Source organism: Ochlerotatus camptorhynchus, unplaced genomic scaffold, assembly GCF_037179485.1.
Source record: "Ochlerotatus camptorhynchus isolate MF236.1 unplaced genomic scaffold, CSIRO-AGI_Acam_v1.1 ptg000243l, whole genome shotgun sequence".
NCBI lineage: Eukaryota > Metazoa > Arthropoda > Insecta > Diptera > Culicidae > Ochlerotatus > Ochlerotatus camptorhynchus.
In genome coordinates this window covers 702894-730441 of record NW_027040733.1, presented here as the reverse complement: position 1 = coordinate 730441, position 27548 = coordinate 702894, and the positions used below count along the sequence as shown (strand labels likewise).

At 39.8% G+C, this 27548-nt stretch overlaps 1 protein-coding gene across 1 annotated transcript in view; it reads left to right on the top strand.

The window, feature by feature from the left end:
* Positions 1-27548, top strand: part of exp (expansion) — a 279003-nt gene that overhangs the window by 229000 nt on the left and 22455 nt on the right. The window contains exon 5 of the mRNA XM_065226010.1: positions 16485-16557. Coding sequence (XP_065082082.1) covers positions 16485-16557 — 73 coding nt within the window. The remainder of the gene's footprint in view (positions 1-16484; positions 16558-27548) is intronic.

Here is a 27548-nt window from a genome sequence, read left to right as displayed (position 1 = left end):
CAGTGGATTTAGGTAAATCAGGATTTGCATTACGTCCGTACAAAATTCGCTCGCGCACGTATTTTTCATTCGTCGTCATCTTGAACACCAAACATGGAATATAAAAACCAATCAAAGTCTTTATCATCAATGACTCCCAGCTACACCACAGCGATTTTTTTTTTCGCCTACGTGCAATATTTCATAAGTTACAGTGAGTTGAAGATGTCTGGATTAATGTGGATACAGACCAAATATCCATGAACTATGGGTGAAATTTCAAAGAAATCGGAGACCCTTCGGCCCAAACCCATCCGATAATTTTAAAAATCCCCTGTGATGTATTGAAAGATATGTGCGTGTCCCTCGAAGTAATCAAGGTACTCATATTTCAAGTGGACGGGCCTGGGATTGACCCCGTGACATTCTGTTTGCTGAGTAGATACACCATCGAATCCGAGAAATTAGCTTTTTTTTCTACGACATCCCAAATATGCATCTGTTGGTTGTTTCAGTAATTCTTATTGAAATAGTTTTGGTAAACTATCTTTCCACCGGTGATTTTTTGTAGAAACCCTTTTTTGCTAAATTTTTAAAACACAAAAAGAATATTAAACTTGAAATCATGTTGATGAAATTATGGACCCAAAATAAATAACGATGGTTTCCTGCAATATATAAAATAACAAGAAGAATTCAACAATTTGAAGTTTTTGTAGAATTCAACTTTGAACGGTTTGGATGAACACTGCTGAAATAGCCAGCGACCCAATAGAAAACTTGAAATCGGTATTGTATGAATCGGGCTGGAAAAGTGATACGGTCTGCAAGCCTTTGATCTGATGTTACTTCAATTATTCTTCTTATTTTAAACTTTATTTAACGTCGGTCTTGGAGCTCCCATCCCGGGATGTTCCGAGATGAAAAATCACTTAAGACAATTTGCGGTATTTCTAAATATTCTTCTTGTTGACATTTGATGCTTCTTGTGTGAGCGTATTGATACCTCCATACTTAGTGTTCACTTCCACAGTTATTAATTGAGAGCATTATATGCAAACCAACGCATGAATTTGAGAATTGTGTGGGAAATACAAGTCTAAAAAAAATATAGCAAGAAAATTTTCTTGACCCGGCTGGGAATTAAATTACCTTGGCTTTAACAGACTAGGCTACCTGAATCCGTGAGAGCCCACATGCTAGAAGAATGTATATGATTTGAATGATTTCTTCTGAAAAAAAACCTTCATAAATCACCGTCTGACGTTTGATTTTAGCTAAATCATCGTCCGATTTCAATTGCAGTTACTTTTTGATTTCTCGAAGTAGCCATCGGTCAACTCGTTAAAAATCTACACAGCAAAAAAATTAATTTTAATATTACATCCAAAAGGATGCACTTCAATCATGTCGAAAATCTCATGTAATTTTTATGGCCACAAAAATAAACAAATGCAGTAAAAGCAGCGTACCATATTTTGGACACTATAGAAGGGCATCTAGTTTGATGTGATATCAATTTTTTTTTGCTGTGTAGTGTGATTCGTTCAAAACTTACCTTCTTGCCTAGGTCTGTTACAGTCATCGTTCGGTTTTTTCAGCAGCCATCGTCCAATTCGAGAATTATTAATGATTTACATTACTACCTATACACAAATATTATAAAAGTATCCAATGTAATCTCAAAACAATCATCATATCCTGGTTCAAGCTCACATACAATAACATACCCTTCTATGCTAATAATTCAAAGTTCTACCGCATCGAATCAATCTCGCTTCCAAACACCTAATTTAAATCAGTCCAAGATACCTAAATACCCTTACCAACCTATCGCGCCACCGTGACCATGCGTGCTCTAATATTAACATAATATCGCATTTGCATCGTTTGTACCCCTATTTAAAAAAAAAAACGGACAAACTCGTTTCACCCAGCCTCACACACATCCGGCTCCGAGCGGGTGTGCCGGGAGGGTGAAGGAGACACGAGACTTTGTTTCAGGGAAAACAACTAAATCAAACCACCTCACCGTCAAGGTCCAATCAAGCGAATCACCACCTTGCTTCGGACGTCGTCGGTCGGTCGGAATGCGATTTGAACTTGGAGCAGTAAAATAAACAAACAAAAGTGCACCTTAGTCGATGCTTTTATTTTCGTCACTCTCATCTGTATAATGACATTGTCACGGAGTTTTTTTTTTGCGGTTAAGTTTAAGGCTCTTTCCAATGAGCCTCTTGCCCGTTTTAATCAGCTTGAGACGATCGCACGACAATGGACTTGGAGAGCGATGAAGGTGAGCACGAAGATGAAGCAGACAAGTGTATAAGAGGAGAAAGATTCGAGAAGAAGCGTGGAAGAGGCAGGGCGGAATTCATTTCACGGATGATGCTAATGGCAATAATTCACTTTACTAGTTGAGAGTAATAAAAACAATGGTAACAAATAGCGATGCTACCGGTTCGGTCGCTTTGCCATTGATCGTGTGCATGGGTTGAGAGGGAGAGTTCGAGATTTATGGAGAGGCACGTTTTCGGTTACGGTCTACAGATAGGCAGGAAGTTCCTTAGATCGGTACTCTAGACCACTTTCTCACTAAAAAAAAGAAGAGGAAAAATCTGAGAAATTTACTCAACTGAGGGGTGCTATGATTGTATCACGTAACAGTAATCAGCATCGAATTAATGGAAATGGATAGGTCACCAACTAAAAATCATGAAGTCTAATTAAGGGGGAAAGGGAGCAGCAAAAGTTAATTGGCATCCATAAACATCTAAAATGCCGTAATTGTAATCTGGTATATGAATTTGCACAAGAATTGAACGATGTTTTCAGGAGAATTATGATAACTGAAAGTTGTTACTGTTGGTATCTAATGACATACTTGAGAATGGCTGCGCTGTAAAAACAGAAACTGTCCGATGATGTTGGTTGACTTCAATGCCTCAACTGGAAATTTAAAATCTACCCTCAATTTAGTGTGCTTTGAGGCTTGTTATTGTTAATTGTTAATTAAGAGCTTGCTGTTTAAATTGTGATTTCTTTGATAATTGTAAAGATGATCTTTGTATGAAAGTTTGAGCAAAATTACAAAAATTTAAGCTTCCTCCATTTGACGGGCCCCCAGACAAATCCTTTGCGAGCGGAAAGTAAGCTTGCCGCACAGAAAATAAAAGTGAAAATAAATCGCTCGTGCGAGCAAAAATCCGTGAATAGTGAATTTACATTTTCGGTTTCATTTCTTCCCGTACCAACAACTTCAAGTACCAACATACTACCGATTCCTATTAGTATTGCTTACTGTTTTTTTTTTTTGCATTTCGCTTTCTCGAATGGCCAAGCACCAGCCACAGTATAGCAACAGTAGCAGCAGATCGGTCCCGTGCCCGTTCGTCGTGGTAACTCTTTCGCGTTTTCGTTATTTATTTATGTAATATCGTGGTGGCCAATTTTGAACACCTCGACCATTATGCAAATGGACTTGTTCGTTCGGTCGTTCGTTCGTACCAAAGGAGATGGTGATTGTTATGGTAGTGTGCATGTGAAATTTTATGTTTACCAATTGCGCGATCGGAGCCATTGTTATTTTTACAGTTTAGCACTTTTGTGATTGCCGAAAAAATGAAGGAAATGCAATAATTACAGGAGACTTAAATGAGTTGTAAGTGACGAACCCACATGGTCAGAACTCGAAAACAAAAATTGATGATGATACTCTTTAACAATCTAACACTACTGTAGGCAACGAACCATCAGACTTCTGTCTTCAGTTAATATCAACAAACTTTATTTGAGCTAAACGGGGAAGTAGATCAGCACTGAATTTATGATAGCCTCTGTATCTCATTCCAAGTTGAATCCACAAAGACGATTGCATATTTGAATAAGCAACTTGCTCCATCATGGTTGCCAACCAATCTGTTCAATCCAAACAAAACTGGACAGCAGCCCCCAAAACGTAACAATCCGAATTAGAAATTCAAATTTTCGATCATATTTATAGAGGCAACTGAATTTATTACCGCGCAGAAGTTATGTCACCCACGGAGGTGAGCACCGCTTTAATAAAAAAAAAAACATCAAATGAACATTTTGTCTCTGACGATTAGTTCGCTTGGAATTCAATGATCATAAGAAAAAAAAACCCTACAATATTAGCATGAATGGAACCAACAAGTCATCGAAATCATTAGCTTTTTATACTACCCACAACCCTTTTTCGCTATCGGAATCAAACAATTGAAAGCTCTTTGCAATCGATAAAAAAAAAGTCGATTGAAATCGCTCTCACTCTTTCGATCCACACATTATGTTTGTTATTACTTAATGGGCAGCAATAACAAAAGCCCGTTCGTTCTCTCATTCCGATTGAGCCTATATTAAGATTTAATTACATCTCATTTTTTCTATACCTGGGAGACAACAGGACGACGATGACGGTGGCGGTAGCATCCACTTGAGACAGTAGTAAGGAATAGAAAAAAATCGTTTAGATTTCAAAAGAAAATAAACTCTTGAAAATGGATTGAACCCCGAGGCGCGCATCGGTCGTCGTCGTCGTCGTCGCCATTTGGATTTTCTTACTTCATCTTTTAAACGCTATAGAAACTGGGGTGAACCGACGGAGCACGGCAAGTCACGGTAATAAATGTTCCAGCAATTGATGATCTATTTTTGAGATCGAGCTATCTGCAGAAGAAACGTAAAACGTTTTGAAATTTCAAGCAAGGGCAAAGAAGAGTCTGAAGAAGCTTTCATTATCGCTAATTGAATTAAGGCTCGAGTGCATTTATGTGGTGTAATTGTAGCACTTTTTGTGTTATGGGAGAATAAACCATTGCAGATAGAAGATCCGGTTACTGATGAATTCATGTTGTGTAGCTTGTTCATGTTCGATTAGAGAGAAAAGCTAGGATGGATTTCTGATACGCCATCATACTTTCCCTTGAAAATTAAGTTGAATTGATACGTCGCATGCCCATGATCCGTCAGCAAAAAAGTGGACTATAACTTGGAATGATCTCTGGTTCTGGTTCATGAAATGTCGCCGCCAAAAGCTACTTTCTTCTCCTGTTAGGGAGAGTCTTTCGCTTACTAGGTCAGACACTGTTTCTCGATTCTAGGAGCTACTTTTTTTCCCCGGTTAAGGAGAGAAGTTTTCACTTCTAGGCCGAAAGTTCTTTCGGATTCAAAAAGAGAAGAATCTGGAGTAACCTACGAAACTTCTATTAAAATTAGCCACATTAGTTTGCAAGCCGAAATGACCCAAATTCCGGTACATTCATCCTAATTGTTTAAAAATCATTGCAAAATACCACCGCTGTATAGAATATATATTATTTCAATTCAGAATATTTCCAGGACCTAAATCCAATCCTGCTGGAAGTAATCAATACATGTTATTTTTAGGTATCAAGGCCCACCCTTTTTACAAGTGGACAAGAATTAAAAATTGCCTAATGTCCTCCGTGGCTCAAAAAATACCAATCGCAAAATCACGCTTCGCACATCATCCCAGAAGAAAACTCCATAGAAGTATAGAGAGCTTACGTCAAAAAGTTAGTAAGCATTACTAAACACGGTACACGATACGAAAACAATGTTTTTGAGTATTTTACTCATTCACTCATTCAATGATTAATTTCATTCACTTTATATGCGCATAGTTCAGCAACAAATCTAAATTATTAATTTTCAATGCAACAATAACTTTTATACTAATATGGCGTACATGGGCTGACACAAATTTTAAAAATTATATTTTGTACAGAGTTGCTCGACACCAATTTTAAAACAGGAGTCTAAAAGGAGTTTAACAACTTCAGACTGAGCCCGCATAAGGCTTGTACTCGAAAAAAATGCACCATTTTTATCCGTGTATAACTTTTTTATCCGTGGGTAAAAAATTATGAAAATCTGGATATAACTAGTTTCGAGTGAATTGTTTACTTGTGCAAAATTTCATAACAATCGGTTCAGTGGTTATTGAGATGTCATCGAAACAAGAAGAAAATCGCCGGAGAATTTTACGCGCCGTCATGGAAAATCCGACTGCGACCATGAGATGGATCGGAAGACAACTGGGAATCACCCATACAACTGTGTCTCGGGTGGTAAAATCGTTTAAAGAGTCCCAGACGACCGAGTGGCGGGCTGGAAGTGGAAGAAAATCGAAAACAGCTGACCCTGTGAAGGCCCGGAAGGTGTTGGATTATTTCAAGCGTAATCCGAAGTGCTCCGCCTGGTTCGTTCAGCAAACCAAGAAACGAGCTGGGCTTCGTGTATTCAAGGTCCGGAAGGCACAATCAACAAAACACGGCGGCCAAATCCCGCGCAAGGAAGCTGTATCGAGATTGGTTAACGAAACCGATGTGTATCGTTATTGATGCCGAAACCTACATCAAGGCAGACACAAAGCAGATACCGGGGCTGGAGTTCTACGTTGCCAAATCACGGTTTGATGTTCCGGAAGCCATAAAGAAGAAGAAAGTGGACAAAATCGCCAAAAAATGCTTGCTCTGGCAGGCCATATGCCAATGCGGTAAACTGAGTAAACCGTACATCACAATGGGTACCATCAACAGTGAAATTTACCGCACTGAGTGCCTTCAGAAGCGTCTGTTGCCCTTCCTGCGGTCCCACGGAGGCGAGACATTATTTTGGCCAGACCTGGCATCATGCCATTACGCGCGATCGATGTTGGATTGGTACAGAGACAATAACGTTGTTTTGTACCAAAAACCACCAACCCCCCAAATTCACCAGAGATTCGTCCTGTGGAAAGATTTTGGGCCATAATGAAGGCCAAAGTTCGAAAATCGTCCAAGGTGTTTAAGAACGAGCTGGAGTTGGAGAAAGAATGGATGAAAGTGACCAAAAAGGTCGGCTCCACCATTGCTCAAAATGTAATGAGGGGTCTTAAGGGAAAGGTGAGGGCTTTCAGCGATGGAAAGGAAATTGAATAAAGTAGTTATGCCGAAACATAATCCATATGAATTAGTTCATTCCCTGAAAGTTTCAAGAAAATCCGACTTGAAATAAATTTTTGGCGAACACTTTTGTCTGGTGCATTTTTTTTCAAATACAGGCCTTAAACATCATATCCGAACGTTTCACTTGACTTTTCAAGGTACACAAAGAGAAAGCAAATTGTGGTGAGCCCGCGGTTTTCTCTGTGATTTTGACGTAGGATTACGTCTTTCGGCTAAATATTGGGGGTGCAATTTCAAAAAATCAAAATTGACCGCATTACGAAAATTGGTCAGGTTTTGACCACATATAACTCTGTCAATAGTGGATGGATTTTAGTTCTAAACAAGCCAATCGGTTAGAAATGTTGCTACGAATCTGCTAAATTGAAAATTTTATTAATTTTCAATAGGTCACTACCGCAAATTACACAATTGTCCAACTGTTGCAATAGTAAACAAAAATATCACCGATTGCCTGCAAACAGCGCATTACCTAACGCAGATTTTGAAATCAATCCTGTCTCCCTGAACGTCGCTTATTCAATTACCGTGTGTGGACGTGTCCGGTCGGTCTACAGCAGCAACAGAATTTTTTGGACATTTGTCAAGGTCATCAATCGGATGTTAGTTCCCATATGTTTAAATCTTCTCATATATTTTTAAGTCAACATTGGCAGTGCAATTTCAAAATCCAAAGTCGGTCACTGCATGAAAGTGGTCTGAATTTGATCCAGAGATGATGGATTTTATTCTGAATACGCAAATCGATAGTAAATTTTTCAACAAATCTGTTAAAATTAAGGATTTATCATTTTTCAAAATGTCACTATTGAAAATTGCACGAATGTGCAACTGTTGCTATGATAATAAAAATGGTCACCGGTTGCCTGCGAAAAGCGCTTTCCCTAACACAGATTTTAAAATTAAATTCCATCCGGTCTCACCGAACGCTGTTCATTCAATCACCGCGTGTGGTGAGTGGTAGTGTTCGCCAGTACACAAGGAAAGGCTCCCCGTAAGCAGCTAGTTGTCAAGGCTGTCCTCAACCGCTGATCGGATTGAGTTGCTTGTCGTGAGCCACTGTGGGCAATCTATGCCGAGCGCCTCACTCTCGTTTCAAACAACATACAGCTCGTCAGCTGTATCCATGTTTAATACCCTAAGGTCAGCATTATTCAACCATCACGACAAAACGGTTCTTTTCAGACCCACCATAAATTATTGTAGTTTAAGAGTTAATTTTCACAGAACTTTCGCTCGCCTTGCTGCCAGTCACATCACCCCCAAAGCTCTGTGATAATGCAACCAAACGTTTGAGGTCAAATGCGTCAAGTATTGAAGTGGTAGGGGAAATGGCTCTAATGTTGGCCTATGGATCTAAGATTGGGCCCATCGCTAAAATCTGCTAATTATAAATTTTATCTAGATGAACGCGTCATTGGGACGGTACTAATGGATATATTTGGTCGCTATTCAATATTTAGTCGATTGCTGAATGTATGGGCACAAATTAGGGCTATTTAGGCCGACATTACATCCACTTCCCCTATATAAAAATTCTCGCAATGACCAAACACCACAGGACCATGTCAAATAACTAGAAACACTTCGTAAGGTTTTCTCCAGGACGCTAGGAAAAGCAAAAAAAATCTCGAATTTATGCACTCGCGAATATCTCGCGGTTGGAAAAATTTTAGCAAGAAATTCCTCAAATTAATTTTTGTTTTTTATCATCTATTGAATACACCAAAAGTTCTGTGTGTTTTGTGCATGCAAATGCGAAATTTTGACATCAGAAAACGAGGCGTTTCCGTGATGGGAAAAGTGGTTTCCCTAACACAGTCACCGAATATTGATATCAAGCACTGAGCATGCCAGACCGTACCTATTTTATGCCTTTTGATGCAAATGTTAAGCCCCTCCTATTAAGAGAATTAGGCCAAAAAAAAATCTTGCGGAATTCTCTTAATAGAAGCGGCTTTAAATTTGCTTAAAAAAGCATAAACGTAGGTACCGTTTGGTCATCATCTCCAAGAACATCGAGGACAAATTCCTACAGCATTGTTCTAAACTAACTAAAGAGTAAGAGCTTTTACACATCATTGTGCACATTGCACACTTGTCATCATCATTGTGCACATCGTAAGAGGGAATAATATCCCTTATAGTTTGTCCTCCTGGCTTTGACACTCTTTTACACGAGCTTATGCAATCACTCACCATAGTGATCTTAGAATCACTCCCACAGTTATTAATTCAAAGCTTTCGATGCCTAACAATGCATGAGATTGTATATTGAGTGGCAAGTACAATGATGGTCAATGCTATGAAGTCGAGGAAATTTTCCATCCAGAAACATTTTCTAGACCGGACCCAAAATCGAACCCATCGCCACTGGCTTAATGTTACCAATATAATGATGATAATAAGTAAAGCAATTTATGAAGATGTATGAAGATTATAAAATATAGATCTCAGCTAAAGTTACAACAACTTACAACAAGTTTCCTAGTAGTTTTTGCATTCTTAATTGAATCTTCAGAAAAATCTATTGAATTGATATAATCAAGTACTTGTTATCAGGAATTTTCCTTTACTTTACTTATAATTACTAAAATTTTGAAAATTCGTGGAATTTTCCATATGTTGCGTATTTTTTAAAAAATATTGAAAAATACATTCTAAAATCGTATTTCAATTACAATTTTACTTGATAGATTTGTGTATAGGATTATATTGAATGAGAATATATTTCTAAATACATTTGGGAGTTCAGCATTGGTGTAGCTTATGGGAATACCTAGGGTGCATGCTCTACTCCAAAATGATCAGGCCTCCTCCAAATGTTTTGGAAATTCTAATACCGACAATTTAAATTATATTAATCTTCAAAATATGCTGGATGGAGCCAAGCCAAGTTACGCCAATGGAGTTCAGTCAAGGTGTCAGAATAGAGTCTTAAATTCATGGTAATGGGCCATTTTTCAAGCAGTCTTGGCGTAATTTTCCAGCAGCGATTTCAGAAAACTGGCCCAAGAAATTACTCATTTTTTATTTAAGTCATTTTGGCTTTTTCCCAAAAAAATTTTTGGTTTCGAAGTTTGAGTGGTAGTAAACGTAATTTTGGACTGGTTAACTTAGCAAATCCAAGATAGCGGGTATTCAACAATACGGTGGATTTTAGTTCAAAAATTGCGGCATTTGGCAGTTATGTACAGTGAATATCAAGTTAAACATGAATTTACTAAAATAACAAAAATATCACTACTTTTGATAAAGTAATTAAATTGGGTTGTTAGTGGAATGCATAAATAAAACAGCAAAAAGGTTATCTTCCATTTAATTCCACTTAATTAATTTTGGTATTCATGATAGATAGGGTAGAGAACTACTTTGGCCTTAGCACCCATTTTGGGCCTATCAAGCAGACAACATCAAATAAATCCATGATTTCGGCGTTAACAGGTCAATTATGCGTTTGGTACGATACTTTAGTTCAACTGCTACCGAATGAAGTCAATAATGAAGCGCTCCGACCGAATCAATCTTAATCTTCATCCGATAGGCCGAAGTGAATTCATTGGCGTTTCAATGAAATTTCAATGTGTTAGGTCGAGTTTTAATCCGTAAGCCGAGTTTGGCGTCAAGAAGCAGTGTTAGACTTTTAACAATATCTCAACAATTTGTTTCTCTTGATCAAATCTTACGGTACGTACGGAAAGGTAAATAAATTTGGAAGCCATCTGTAATAAAAACATTCCGTTTGGTGCTAAACTACGCTAGATTAAGAAAGGCTAAATGCGGGTTGTGCTTAATAGGCCGGAAATGTGGTAGTTAACCCTACGTATTTCGACTACAATATGCAGTCTTCATCATTCTATTTTTGATTTAAAAAAAATTGAATCTTAACGGGTCAAGAACGAACACACTGCCAAACGGTGGTGAATAAAACTACTCAAAAAATAACATTCAAAAATATGTCATTGGGTTTTACTAAAATTTACTACAAGTAGTATTCGATTCCTATTGAAATACGAAAAAAATAGTTCAATACGTTTAGAAGAGCCACAAAAGATTCATTTCCAAATTTATGTGATCTCCAAATTTGCTATCTCCATGTACTAAAAACTCATTTCACCGTTTAAATCAATCTCTCACAAGCACACGACCGTTCATGGCATCAAATGCATCAACCAAAAGAACAAAAAAAACAATTTACGCATCTCCGAGGCGGGAAAGGCCACCGAGTGGAGAGTAAGCGACACCCATCATCCCCTTTGCTCACCCGATGATTGATTGTCGTCGATTAAATCCAGCCTTCCTGCTGCAGTTGTGGGCAACTCCCTAATTCAATTTTGAGACTCGGAGGTTCCCAAATTTCAGGATACAAATTTCGTCGCAGACAGTGTGATTGATCGGTTGTCATTAAGATACGGAATCAATTTACAACCTCTCCGACCGACCTGGAATCCTGCGCTTGTTGCAAGTCGGTAGCCACAAGGAGCCGACGAGGAGAGTTATAAATAACCAACTGCCACACCCCTGCCCGTTTTATTGATCGGAAATTCTCTAGACAGCCAGCTCTAATTTGCTTGCTCGATCACTACCTACTACTTTACTGCCGCCGCCCGTCAAGCGGAAGACCTTGAAGCAATGCATAGCGGTTCAGAGTTCGGCCTTATAACAAGACAATTAACACCCGTTTGGAACGAGTGCGCGATGGGGTGGTCGTGGGTTAGGTTCTAGTAGGCTTGGATTTTGTTACCGGGATACAAGCAAACGAACCCGGAATTGAACGTATTATTTTTTGGCAAAGCAACCGCGCCTTTACTGCGAATTTAATGGAGTCCTGAGATGAACGATCTACGCTCTCTGACATCATGGCGACCGGTCTAACCACAGCTATTAAAAGCTAACGGTGGTACTCGCAGGGGTGGCATTGACATTTAAGGAGTGAGATTGAGAATGAATCTTGTGGGTTTACGGTGAATGGCAATCCATCAGGTAAACATGCAGGAAAACAATAAAAATGGTTTCGTAAATTGCTTCGTACTTAACTTGCCAGCCGAAAACGGTCGATGACTCTATTATGGTTGAGGTTCTTTTGGAAGTTAAGACAGTTGCAGTTTGCCCGGAACACCGCTATTTCGTCGTACGGAGTCAATTTTGGTCATATGCGTTTAAAAGAATGAAAACAAAACGCATAACTTTCACTGCTTTCAAGTTAAACTGCAATTAGTGAAAAAAAATCTTATTTGCACTAGACGTTGGAATGGTTGATTTTAGGGGTATGACATCAATTGGGACGAAATAGTGCGAAACCCAAATTACAATTTACATTAATTGATCCATCTATTTGACAGATAACGGTGGCTTGTGCATTCATGTAGCTTTATATTTCAATGTACACAAGATCTTCGACATCGTTTGAGATTTTTAAGCACAGAAAATCATTGAAATTAAATTTCATTCGGGCAAATTTATAAAATAATGGAATATTATGCTATTTAGATTTTTATTATGCATGCATACATCTTTATTTAATATTTTAAATGTTCTTTTATGATAATTTGGTTGAGATTTATGAAGCCAGCCAACCAAAAACATTATTGATAAAATCGTTGCCCCATTACATAATAAAAGAATGGTGTGAATTTGTTTTTTTACTGAACTTTCGATGCATACTTCCCCAAATGCCATTAAACAAAAAAAAATGTATCAGCATTGAATAAAATGTCAAACTGAGATAACATTATAGATCATTGTAAGAGAAATCGGTTTGTAATTTTCCTCATACGATAAAGCATTGCCCTCAGCCACCGTTGCATGCGAAGGCAATCCTCCATCCGTGCAGAACTTCCGTACCCATGATAATTACAAAATTATTGCAATTAAACGAAATCATTATCATCGAACAAAACTTTAATTGCGTCGTCCTCTGAAATTAAATAATATTCATTATACGGGACATTCGGGCAATTTCAATCGACTTCCGTTCGAAGGATGTCTACAACCATATACCGTAATGGCTTTGTAACCGTAAACAAAAACAGCACGCATCTGCCAAAATTATGCAATTTGTCTCTCTCGTGCTGTGCGTCCATATATACCTAGTGTCTCAAAGGGACCCACGAAAAATTAATCTAATTATTCATCGTCGTCGCAGCAGCAAAATAATCGCCGTGTACAATAATTTGACTCTACTCGATTGGTGCTGTACCAACATCCTCGGTTGATCGAAGCATGCGCGCTGCCTGTCAACAACGAAAAAAATCATAGCAGCTGTTGATTGTTACTTGGCAGCAACAGCAGCAGCAGGGTTGACATTGAGAATGGCTTGCCTCGATGTCTGTGTGAGTCAGCACATTTTTACAACTTCTTCTTCGATCCGGATCAAAGTGAAAACCTTCGAATCCTTAGACAATTAAGTCGACCACGTTCTCTACGGTGATTCTAGTGGTGTAAAAACGGTCGCAAGTTTTGTCAAACGCGATACGAAGACCGGTATCCGAGAGCGCGGTTCGCGCATAAATAAAATCTGGGCATTGTAATGAAACCGCTCCCTCGCAGATCGCGAGAGATCAACCCTCGAGAGAAATCTAGAGCGAAAACCGACATAAATCACACTCGTTCCAATGTTAATTGGCATTAATTAAACCAAACGCGATCGATCCGCTCCAGTTCCAGGGTTGATGGAATCGATCCCCATTCAAATCCGCTCAGGCGTTGACAGCTTCGGTGAAGAAGAAGATCTCCAATTCAAATAGAAAACTTTCGAAAATCACGATCGCTCTTCCATCATCATCCAATCGGATTTTGGAAAGGGAACTTGCACTCGTCGAGCGCCGAGTGACAGCTGTCATGTTGTGCAAGCGATAAATGCGCGCTGGTTGCAACTGTCGCGCAAATTGCGGTGACAACATTCTGAAATCTGCGCACAACGATGGTCTTAATTTTGACAGATCGCGACGCCGCCGCCATTTTGTATCGAGTAATTTACGTCCAAGCCGAGCAGAGGAGCGGAGTTATTTCGGGGCGTTGTCATTTAGCGGCGGCGCTGCTGAGTGAACGGCTTTTTTTTTATTTTTTCAGTTCCTGCCACCTCGTGACTGCATACATACGAGAGCGAATGGAAATAATAATCCGTAAAACTAGACGACCTTGCTCGTAATCGAGATCGCGAGCACGAGCTCTGGTACTGAAAGCGAAAACTACAACAAAAAAACAAAGAATCAAAGTGTGCGGCGGCTGGTGGGTTGGTTGGCAACGGTTCTTACGGCATGTATTAAAACACCTAGTGGCAAGAAGTGAGAAACAATTGGTTCCAAGAGTCGGTCTATAATAGCTTCACATAGACTGTTGATACCTATGAGTTCTGTTTTTGCAGCACCGCCAGATCCAAGTCGGCATGCAATCGAAATTGTGGGTAATTTTAAACTGAGAGAACTTTGCTCTTTTGTTTTGTTTGGCGGAAACTTCCTACTAGATTTTAAACGGTAAAAAGGTAAATGAATCATTAAACAATGACGATGTTCCTTAATAAGTAAAAAAAATCTCCTTAAAATAGATCGGGTTGCTTCTTAAATGATTAATCAAAATACGTTAAAAATCTTAAAATGCTCAGTAAATATTTAAAGTACGCTCCCTAAAATAGAGAAAACTGTACATTAAGCATTTGAAAATGTTCCTTAGTATGCACCGCTTTGCACTATTTTGAAGTGTAATTGTACCATATATCATCGAAAAAGCTGCTGTAGAAAGGTTAATAAGTACCATGAAATCAGCTGAAATGTTCAGTAAAAATGCACAAATGCACGCAATGATTTACTGAACATTTCAGCTGATTTCATGGTACTTATTAACCTTTCTACAGCAGCTTTTCCGATGATATATGGTAAAATTATACTTCAAAATGGTGCAAAGCGGTGCATACTAAGGAGCATTTTCAAATGTTTAATGTACTATTTTCTCAATTTTAGGGAGCGTACTTTAAATATTTACTGAGCATTTTAAGATTTTTAACTTATTTTGATCAATCATTTAAGGAGCAACCCGATCTATTTTAAGGAGATATTTTTTACTTATTAAGGATAATTTCATCTGTTTTATTGAGCAAAAGTAGGGCTGCCATTTTAAACACTGAATGGTACCACAATATACACCATCATAACGATTATTGTATTTATATGGGGGCATTCAAACTAGTTCTTTCCTGAACTTTAAATCATTTCGGAAATAAGGACAATTTTCTCCAAAGCGTGGAGTGAATTTCCTATAATAATAGCAAAGCTCGTTTGGGTGTTGTAAAATTAAATTGTGACTGGGTTTTCAAACCCCTCCTCCAATATTTGCATGCTTCTGGCTAATTGTCGTGTACGCCAATTCTCAACATCCGTACCCATTACCATTTCAGCAGCTTTAATAAGGTCTACCACCCAGCCCGAGAGAACGGTAAAATTTCACAATCCTGATCAGAGACCGCAAATAGTTTCCGAATGAATCACCTCTCGATCATTCGGGGTTTGAGAGGCTCCAAGAAACCGCTACAGTACCGCATTCTGACGCGCACGGGATACAATTTCGACGCGCCGCCGTGGCAGTCGGCAGTTGTCAGAACCGTGGCATACCCTCCGCTGTGATCGCCATTCCAGTGTCGAACAAATTAATATTCATGTCCACAATGAAACTCTTGGTTTATTCGTTAGCCAAGGGTTGCCTTAGGTAATTCACTTTCACAAAAAAAATAAACTGTAACTAAACCATAGCTTTAAGTGCTTTAAAGCGCTGCGCGGTTTGTTTTTAGGGTTGGGCCACCATCGTCGTTGCTGCGCTGCAGAAATTTTCTACGCAAATGCGCTTACGTGCCGAGTTTGGGAACATGCATGCAATGGGTAGACACATTAGCCATTAGCCTATTAAAATTTTAATACATAGGCCGCGGATAGAACGAAACTGAGCTTACATGGTTGACAGACGGTACTAGATTATCAGAGACCATAGTAGGCGTCGCGCTGTTTCTTCTCTCAAGACCAAAAGTCAACGCTAATGATCATTATACCATGGTAATGCGGGCTACTTTGTTTACGTTGAGTTGCACTTTTATGAGACGGAGAACGGGAGTCACAAAAAAAATAAACAAAAACAATTTGTGAACTAATTTATCATTGTTTCACACCCATTTGCTAACATCTCGTTGTGCTGTTTTAAATTATAACTGCCTACTTGTTTAAATATACAAATTGACGGGAATTAATCATTGCCCTTCTTCGACAAGGGCAACAAACTGAATTCAACACGAAATGTTTGATTACTCAGCGAAAACCAGGGAGAACATAATGGAAGATCTTCATTTTGCAAAACATTCACTTAAAAGTTGATGCAACGCCTGTCATTCCGTAATGTGAACAATTGCCTCTTCGCTGACTCATCGCTTCGATGTCGAAAGCAGATCGATTTAACCCCTCAAAGAAAAATAACATCACAACAGATCCAGGTATATTTACTAATGTGCATCTTTTTCCTTCCCTGATTCAGGATCGGTTTATGCGGCTTCGACAACCCGATGCGAGATCACAAGACAGACGAAGTCAAACGACACGTAGGACAGGTAGGTTTTCTTCTGCACCTGTGTGCAACTCTGGTAGTGAGGTAGCTGATCAACAACATCAACAACAATCGCCATTGTATAGTACGGGAAGAGGTACCAGATTAAGATCAAGGCCTACTATCATGGTCTCGAGCGCTTGGTGCTGACGCGGCACTAGATCTTCTTCGAAACCTTACAAATGTCAGTTTCAGTTAATACATTTCAACCAACCAACCGAAAGTCATCACGACTGATCTCCATGTTCCAAGTGGTGGTTGGTTGGGTATGAGCAATAAAGAGCATGATCGCGCACCGTTTTACCAAGTTTTACGATCAAACCTCAATGCTCGAACTAATAAAGTAATTCAACGACGGTAGTGGTGGTAAAAAATGATGGCGCATCCTCGCACCGTGGCATCGCGATCACGATCACGACAACGACGACGACGATGAACGGATGCTCTCTAAAAAGGTGCAAAAGAAGATCCATCAACAACCACCACGGTGAGTGGTTGTAGAACACGCGCGGCTCTCACTCAACATGTTCCAAGTCGTCCTCCAGCGCGCGCGGGTGATCTTTAAATATCAAGGTTGTAGACGCAAATGTTGTTCAACATTCTCACCGCCGCCACCACCACCACTGCCGTCGACCACAAAAACGATTAGTAAACGTTGCATCATAAATTATGATGAACATTCAGTCCAAAAATGGCTTTATGGACCTTCACTTTCCAAAACATGACAAAATTCTCGATTAACCTCGGTTGACCGTGACTTGTTTACATTGTTTGTCAGAGCACAGGTGACAGCTGTGATCTTCATTTGAACACATTAAAATCAATTACTGCATCTTCCATGAGCGCTAATTTACCATTCAATTATCACCTCTCAATAACAACGGCTACCGCGCTTAACACGTATATGCGTCATCCTATACCGGCATAATCCGTATCTGTCAAAAGTCACGCTAGAATTGAGTAATCCGAATGTTCTCGCCGTCTAATTATCGATCGATTATTTGCTTCCCGGCTGTGCCGACGGCAGCGGTCGTCTTCATTTATGACTCGTTGATTGATCTGACATTTCGCCCCGTCTCCCCTTCCAACCACTTTCGATTTCTTCACCGGTGGGAGAAACCTTACAAATTCCACAAAACCATGCAAGAAGAGCACGACGGAAAACAGCTGTCTCATATCCATGCATGCTGATTAATACACACCGTATGCTAAACTGGATCTTCTACTTCCCTCACAGTTTCCCTTTCTCCATGGCACTAATGATCAGCGTCAGTCGAGGCGAGCGAAAAACTAGTCTTCCTTGAAAGATCGTCGCCTTCTTCGATCCAGGAAATTACCATCTTCTGTTTCTTCTTCTGCTGTTCCGCACACGCTTTGTTTCGATGCGGTTTGACGATCGCGATTTGAAACGATCGCGGTGTGGTGCTAGAGATGAATCTATTCCTCTCAAGAGGCCCTTCGGATTCGGATCGATCTCCAACAGCAGTGTGTAGGCAACTAATTACTTAGTCTGCAGCTTCCTCTAGAAATGGGGAAAAAATCACGTTTCATAACCTTTAATTCGGCACTCGCTTAAAAAATACGCTTCCTACACATGCAACTGTCAATCAAGCTTGCGGTTGCCGATCGATTAGATTCTTTACGAAGAAGCTTCCCGAAAACAAAAAACTAAGAAACCAGCCTGCATCTTAATCGGGAATTTTGAGAAACTCGATCCCACCGGGGTACTTCCGCCTAAGTATAATTTTACACCCGCTCACTAATATCATGACACCGGAGTTTGGAATCGTGTTTAGGAGATCGTCTTACTTAAATACGTAAAATGCATTTTAGCGTGTGATGTACTGCAAAGTATAGTAGGCTAGTCATAGTTTTTGTTACACTTAACACCTCCTCCGGTGCACGCATTGCTTCTGAAAAAAAACTTGTGGAGACTTGATCTTGATTAAAAAAAACAAGACTCCCGGATTCGTGAGCTTTAGGAATTTCGTTGGGCTCGAGATAACCTAGTTAGTAAAGGCACGGTGATATTACCAAGCCCAGTCTGGTCAAGAAAATCTTTAGGGTACGACTTCCCTGGGCATAGAGTATCATTGTGCTGCCACGCAAAATAAATGGTATGAAGATCAAATGTAAGGGTGGATTTCTTACATCCCTGCATCTTTTTCAGAATGAATATTTTCGCATAAAACTTTCACGAGATAATTTTCTAGCCTCAGGAAACACATTTAGTTCGAAAATTTAGCGAATATAAACATAGCAGAATTATAGTTGAAAATGCTACTTTCAAATAACAGACTAATGTGGTAATTTTTATACTATAGATGAGGAGATGAAAGTATAGAATTGATAGTTCCGTTTAGAGTACGGCAGTGTGAAAATTGCATATAGAAGTAGAAAGTGAGCTAGACAACTTTTAAGGAAGGTACAAATCAGTTTTATCATCTCTCTTTACCAAACTCCCCCTTTAGAGAGGGATGGTGAGGGGTGCCAACACCTCTGGAAAAAAAATAGCATAATTATTTTTAAAAAAACTTCTATTGAAACATTACAATCTCTGCATGTACTGTAAGCAAATCTTACATTCTTCGGTGATCAGCCTGAGATCAGCGTGTTTGCTCTGTCCTTTAAAAGATACCGCCTAACTATTGTATGTATGTAAAGGATACCAATCATTGTTGCAGGGCCCAGCTATTAGACAGTGGACTGTCTACCTCTTATGACTTGATCAAGTACGATACCTGGTTGTATTCAATATACCATTGTATGAAGCTCCAAAAACGGAGGGTGGATCTGTAAGCAGAGATACTCACGCGTGATCCAAGGGAGCAAGAAGAATCTCTTTCCAATGATAAAAATGTTCCAACCCGATAGAGAACAAGCCATCATTAGAGGGGATGTCCAAATGAGTGGGGAGAAGAAACCACCTTCAATACACGAAATGTTAACAAAGGGGAATTGGAATTTTCAGTCTCCTCATCCAAATCCAAAATATGTATAATATAAGATTATAATACTACCCATGATTTTCTGCTCAGTAAGCAAAAACGATCCCTTCAGAGTAATCGAGCATCTCAAAACCACAACACTGCACGACAAAATATGATTAAGTTTCCGCTTGGTATGTAATGAACAACAGAGATACGCGATAATTCATATAGTTTCGGCGGTTGATGGCCAATTTTAAACATACTAGTGGTACTGCCAACGATGACTACCATTACGACAACAGTGAACATGGAACTTACCATTTGTCTAGAATATAACATCTTTGCTTGGCACCTCCACTGGATCTTCATGCCCGCCATTTATCACTGGCTGCAAAAATATCTAATATCAATTACCTGTTATATCCTTATTGCCGGGGTAACGGGGGCGTGAATAAGGAACCGCGAATAAGGATACCCACAGCTTATGAGATTTTCACTAATGGGGGCTGTAGTGGATTATCTCATTTGTTTGAATACATAAAGCTATACTGTCTATACTGTCTTCGATTCCAATCTTGATTCCAAAATGACGTCTGGCATCGATTTCCGACCTCTACACGTCGTCCCCTTTCCAAAAATATCCATATTGTAGGGTATTTGACCGTTATTCTTGAACCGATGGCCGCCATCTTGGATTCCAAAATGGCATCTGACATCGATTTCCGGCCTCTACACGTCATCCCTTTTCCGGTTCCTGTTCTCACATTGCACAGCAACATCTTATATGGACAAACTTTCGAGACATAACATATTAAGGAAGTTCATGTGCACACTAGCGCTGCGTAGTGAGCGTGTTCTGAACTAATATGACCATCATCCGAAAGGACTTGATCACCTGCACAACTTTGCTGTAAACAGCAACTTTCTATATGGCCAGGCTCTCGAGATACAGTTTATATAGGAATTTCACATGCACACTAGCGCCACGTAGTGAGCGTGTTCTGAACTAATATGACCATCATCCGAAAGGACTTGATCACCTGCACAACTTTGCTGAAAACAGCAACTTTCTTTATGGCCAGGCTCTCGAGATACAGTTTATATAGAAATTGCACATACACACTAGCGCTGCGTAGTGAAAGAGTTCGGAACTAATATGGCCACCATCCAAAAGGACTTGGTCACCTGAACAACTTTGCTGAAGACAGTAACTTTCTATATGGCCAGGATCACGAAATATTCTATGTTGGAAATATGATCCATATATTATAGCGCCCGTCATAAGTAACATAAAAGTGAAGCGCCTCTAGCGGCGTAGTTCCCAATTTAACCTGAATTCAATGGCACAGGCTTGTTGGTCTAACCCAGTACAGCAACTTTGTCGGAGACAGTATAGCTTTATGTATTCAAACAAATGAGATAATCCACTACAGCCCCCATTAGTGAAAATCCCATAAGCTGTAGGTATCCTTATTCGCGGATAGCCCGGCAATAAGGATCCGGCAATAAGGGATACCGGCAATAAGGAATCCGGCAATAAGGATTCCTGACTGTAGTTTCAAGAAGTGACAGTTTCATCGGATTCCCCGACTAACCATACTCAAGCAAAGTAACTATATACAAGCTATATTTCGACTATATGGTTAGTTGGGCACTCATATGGCCCTCAAAATGGTTCATCGGTTGCGAAGTGAAGTATTTCTGAAAGTGGTGCGTTATATTTCCCAATGTTTTGATTTTATCCTGTTGCCTCAATTTTATAACACATTGAACATTTCTCACTTTCACAATTTCACTTTCAGTGCGTCACAATTAGCGAATTTATGACTCGTGAGCGTTCACTCAGAGTAAGCGTTCATTAATCGTAAAATCGGTTATTGTGACATACTGAAAGAAATTATATTATAACCTTTTCTTGTAACGTACAACCTTTTCTTGTAACATACAAGAAATTAATTCTCATAATAATATCTAATGATTTCATAATTCCAAAAAACATTTTTATAGCAAGTGAGTGGAAGCAACCCTGGTCCTAGACTCGCTATATGCGAAACCGCTCATCTTCCAATGAGAGTGAAGAATACCCAAGTAACCATCAAGCCCGCTAATCGCCCTTTTTGCAATATACAGCTGATATACGGCTGATAAAAAGTATGGAAGCACAAAGGGCGATTATCGGGCTATTAGCGGGCTTGGTGGTTCCGTGGGTACTCCTCCCAATGGATATTCGACTTCGCTAAAAAGGTTTGTCCAGATTCTGTTCCAGCACAAACAAATTTACGGGATACAACCCGAAGTAACGGTTCTCTGGATGAACCATTCACAATACTGGAATTTTCAATGGCACTTCTTTCATCGAATAACTCTGCTCCGGGAAGCGATATGATCAAATTCGACCTTCTAAAAAACCTCTCCGATACCGCTAAAAGACGATTACTTAACCTATAGAATTCATTTATGGAATTCAATATAGTTCCACCAGCATGGAGACAGGTTAAAGTAATAGCCATTCAAAAGCCTGGGAAACCAGCGTCTGATCAAAATTCTTACCGTCCGATCTCTATGTTATCATGCCTGAGGAAATTATTAGAAAAAATTATCCTATTAAGACTTGACCATTGGGTTGAATCAAACAATCTACTTTCAAATACGCAATTTGGCTTCCGAAAGAGTAAAGGAACAAACGATTGTCTAGCGATGCTTTCATCTGATATTCAACTGGCCTTTGCGCGCAAGGAGCAATTGGCTTCAGTCTTTTTGGATATTAAGGGCACATTTGATTCGGTTTCTATAGACATACTGCCAGACAATTTGCGCAGTAGTGAATTACCCGGTATTTTGGATAATTTCTTGCATAATTTTATGTCAGAAAAACAAATCACCTTCAATCTAGGTCAACTGACAACTTCTAGAATTAGCTACATGGGCTTACCCCAAGGTTCATGTTTAAGTCCCTTACTTTATAATTTCTATGTCAAAGATATTGATAACTGCTTAGATAATCTATGCACGCTCAGACAGCTTGCAGACGATGCCGTTGTTCCATGAGAGGTCCACGTGCGGAAATCTTGCATAGACCATTGCAAAATTCCCTAAATAATCTGTCTTTCTGGGCAAGAAATTTAGGGATCGAGTTTTCACCGCAAAAAAACTGAATTGGTAGTGTTTACAAGGAAGCGGTTTCCAGCCCAACTGCGTCTAAATCTTTTGGGCAGAGACATTACCCAATCTTTAACCTTCAAATACCTTGGAGTCTGGTGTGATTCAAAATGCACTTGGGGTACCCACATTACGTATTTTAAACAAAAATGTCAACAAAGGATCAACTTTCTACCACAGACAAACAGGCGTAACTCTTTGTAAAATTTGTTCTTGAAAAAATAGTATCTCAAAACATAGGACCTCAGTAACGACATTTCTCTGGCTTCTCGCGGAAAACAAGCTTGCTCGCTAACTCGCAAAGAATATTGCATAAAAGTTCGATAGAATGTATACACGCAAACCAAAAATCTATTACAATGAATGTTAGTTCCATTTCCTATCATCCTCTGTTCATGAACATCGCAGCGAATGTTAGAAGTTGACCTTACAGGCGATGTAATGGTTTTTTGCCTTTTTTATTTCGTGTTCTGTCTGTGCTTTCACCTACACAAGCAAGCATTTGCCTTGATTTTTATGTATAACATGGTAGAACGACGCACACCGTTGCCGCGAATCTCTCCAGCAGAAAAAGCAAACAAAGTCGAGTGTGAGAGGAAAGGAACGCTTCTTGTTTGCTTTTAGGCTATCCTTATTCAGAAGCATGGAGAGAGCAGTGGAGAAAGCACAGGACTGATAATCGCAACGTTCGTGGTTCGAATCCAGTCGGCAACCTTTTTCCTATTTTTTTCGACATAATAAATTTACCTCACTAATACACTCTACATTTTTCGGTCTCCAATTTTCTTGCATTGGACCGCAGCTAGGTATATCGCATCCTCGGTTCATGCGGTCTCCACTTACATCCTCTGATGATGAATCCCACATAATTGTAAGCGAATCTTACATCCACCGGTTGGGTGTAGAAACGTCAAAGTGAACCGATGCCAGCCAAGCATGGGAAAAATCGTTCCATTTTGCATTCACTACTCACTCACACGCATACAACATCAGAAACGAACAGCAGCTTGTGCGAGCCGCACTGATTTCGTTCGTATTCGCATTGCTTCTATTTTCTTCGATGAACGCAGAATTGAGCAAAACAGACAGCTGAGCGTAACATGAATGATTCTGAGTGTAGTAGTGTGGATGATTCCTCTCTTAAGCTGGGCTTAGACAGGGCAAGTCAATTGATCAAGTCAGTTGAATTCAACTGACTTGAACGCGAATTGAACGTGTAAACCATGCCATTCAACTGACTTGATCAATTCACTTGAATTGAAAAAAGTTGAACCAGGCTGAACTTTTCAAGCCAATTGAATTCAACTGAGTTGATCATTTGACTTGCCTAGTCTAAACCCAGCTTTATTGTTTTTTCCATGCTGAGCCTTTTACGATTGCATTCTGCTGAGTGAGCTGAATGAAAATTTTGCAGAAAGAATCACTTTTTATTTTCTAGCTTTAAACGTACATTAACACATTTAAGGTGATACTCTAAGGAAGCCTTAGCGTGAAACTTTTACGCAACAAATGTCAGCTTCCACAAAACATACAAATTTGAAATTGCTACTCCTTGTTTGCTGTGCTACTACAAATAGAGAGTAGCAATTTCAAATTTGTATGTTTTGTGGAAGCTGACATTTGTGCCTTTGAAGTTTCACGCTAAGGCTTCCTTAGAGTATCACCTTAAATCGCTATTAATAGAGAGAAAACTGTCATACTGCAGCACAGAAACATAAACGTCACGCAAATAACATAAAACTGCTGTGGCCAATTCAACTGATTTAAATCAGTGAGCCAAAAATTATCTGACTCGGCTATTTAAATCGTTAGCATTCGGATTTTACGCATTCAATCTGGTTCTCCCTCGCTAGAGAAAATTGTTCGGCTGCCTTTCAGTTTATCCTTCTTTCCTTCTACTGCTGTCAGTTCTGAGTCGAGCTGCAGAGTCACTTGGTTGGAAGAATTTACACTCGATCGGCTATCTGTTTGTAGGTGAGGATGGTTATTTTGATTCTGTGGTGCTCGCGCGACTGAATGAATTTTCCCATGCTTGATGCCAGCACTGCGGCGAGTAGTTCGCGGAACTGATAATGTTCAAATCAACAGTTCAATGCGTGACCGAAGATACACAATGAAGAGTTACGTCTGTTTGTCTGTGTTTCTACGATCAATTTCCGAGACATGGTGGGGTGCTCACCCGGAAGACCTCATTAGACTATTCTTTCAGTTCTTGAGTATGGCTCTTTTTGCTTCCTCTCGGCAAGAAAAAGCCACCTAATCAAATTGGAACGTATTCAATATCGTTGTTTACGTATTGCCCTTGGCTGTATGCATTCAACACACAATATGAGCCTAGAGGTCCTAGCGGGCGTAAAACCCCTGCAGAACCGTTTCTGGGAGCTCTCATTAAGAATATTGATTAAATGTAGTGTCAGTAACAACCTTGTGATTGAAAACTTCGAAGAAATGCTCGAATTGAGCATCCAGTCTAGATTCGTGTGAATCTATCTTAATTATATGTCATCGGGTATAAGCCTTCCTTGCTATAACCCCTCTCGTGTATGCTTTACTAACTACAGTTCCCCCATTGACTATGATCTCTCCATGAAACAGGCTATTCAAGGAGTTCCAGATTAACTTCGACCTATCTCAATTCCCTGCATTTTTGCTGAAAAGTACCAACATGTCAATTGCAATAGAAGATTTTTCACTGATGGATCACGCATTGATGGATCCACTGGCTTCGGCGTCTTCAATGAATACTCAACCGCCTTTCGGAAACTTCAGGAACCTTGTTCCGTTTATGTTGCTGAGCTAGCAGCAATCAACTTCGCATTGGGGATGATTTCCGATATGCCCACAGACCATTACTTCATCTTCTCGGATAGTCTCAGCTCGATTGAGGCGTTGATGAAAGAAGGTAGGCACTCCTCTTATTTCCTTTCAAAGGTAAGGGAGCAGATAAGTTTGCTGGTCGAAAGATCATATATGATTACCTTTGTATGGGTTCCCTCACATTGCTCTATCCCAGGCAATGAGAAGGCAGACTCTATCGCAAAGGTGGGCGCACAACAAGGCGAGATTTATGATAGAAGAATTTCACATGATGAATTTTTCCCATTAGTATGTCAGAGTTCTCTTTTAAGTTGGCAAAACGATTGGACAAGTAATTCTCTTGGGCGGTGGCTACATTCCATTATTCCAAATGTTTCTTCGAGAGCGTGGTTCAAAGGTCTGGATGTAAGTCGGGGATTCATTCGAGTGATGCCAAGACTTATGTCCAATCACTACTCGCTAGACGCACATCTCTATAGAATAAACCTCGTTGACAGCAATATATGTAGGTGCAGAACCGGTTATGATGATATCGATCACGCAGTTTGGTATTGCCCGGGTAATGACGCCTCCAGAACACGACTATTGGAACCCTAGTGGCCCGAGGTAGACAACCCTTCCGTGAAGTAAGAGATGTACTGGGAACACGTGATCTTCCCTACATGCAAGCAATCTACGAATTCCTTTGTTTGTCTGATTGAACCCAGGCCTGCTGGGGTGAGAGGTAATCACGATTACCACTACACCACCGGCGCCGTTCATTTGTTTGTCTGATGTTAGAGTTTGGTGTGATCATTCCCTCCTTTCCAAACAATTTCCCGCCATTGTGTCCCAGTCTTATTATCCTCCTGTTCCTGTGCTACTTACCCCTGCCCAGCGAGGATTTGGTCAACCGTCCGAGAGTAGTATCTGAAGGAGGCTTCAGAAACCAGTTTCCTACCTAGCTCATTCCAATCGAAATTGTTACCCATTAACCTCGAGCCCGCCACGAGTAATTGGTACCCAATACTAACCTAGAACTACTGCTATTTAAAATGTAAATTTAAACATTACTGATTTTGGCTCCGCAAAGTGTCACACACGACTGACCCTAGTAAATAAACGAACTGGTTAAAAAAAACCCTGGTCCTAAGTCACATTGACAGATTCTGTTCGTCGACTTTTTCTTTGTATCCCCACGGCCATCTTAAGACATTCCCAGGTATTTTCAGCACATATATCGATAAAAGAAGCTTTCATCTTTCATATAGCATTTAATATGACAAACACAACAAGAGACGGTTATGTGCTCATGTTATTAACGAAAGAGAAAGTCGACGAAGAGAATCGATCAGTGTTACTTAGGACCTAACGCAATGTTCAGTTTGATTTGCCCGTTGGGTGCCATTTGCCCGAGAGGATTTTCATCAGACTTTCTCATTATAGCTAAAATTTTATTATTCGGAATATGAAACTATATTATAACTATATTTGTTATTTGTAAGATCCTATTGGTAAAGTATGTGAAGGACACATAAAACCTGTCAATTCCGCACTTTAACATCTCTTTTTGCATTATTATTGTTATATCTCATAGTTTCATAATTTCAAAAAGTAGAGTTGTTTATGGACTGTTCTCTGTTTCAAAGAACACCAAGTTGAGAGCAGGCTGAAGCTTGTGTAAGAGGGAAGATTCAACATCGGTTATCAACAATGTAGGGGGAAAATCTACTTCGGCCCAATCGCTCATTCCCGGCCTATCGTAGCTCCAAGACGAAGTGTTGAAGTCTCGCACAATAAGATCTCAAAAACAAAAGGCGTATTTGAAGTGTCCAAAAGGCGCTTTTCTTTCCGTTCGATAGGCCAAAGAGAATCCCAATGGCGTTTCAATGGCTAAAAGGCCCAAGAAAACCCGTAGGCCACCTTGAGCCGCTAGAAGCAGTTTTGCATTTTCAACAATAAACGAATGTTTCGTGACCCCTTTTCAGGACTAACGATAGAAAGGTACATAAATTTGGAAGCCATCTGTAATGATAACATTCCGTTTGGTGCTAAACTACGCTAGATTAAGAAAGACTAAGTGCGGGTTGTGCTTAATAGGCCAGGAATG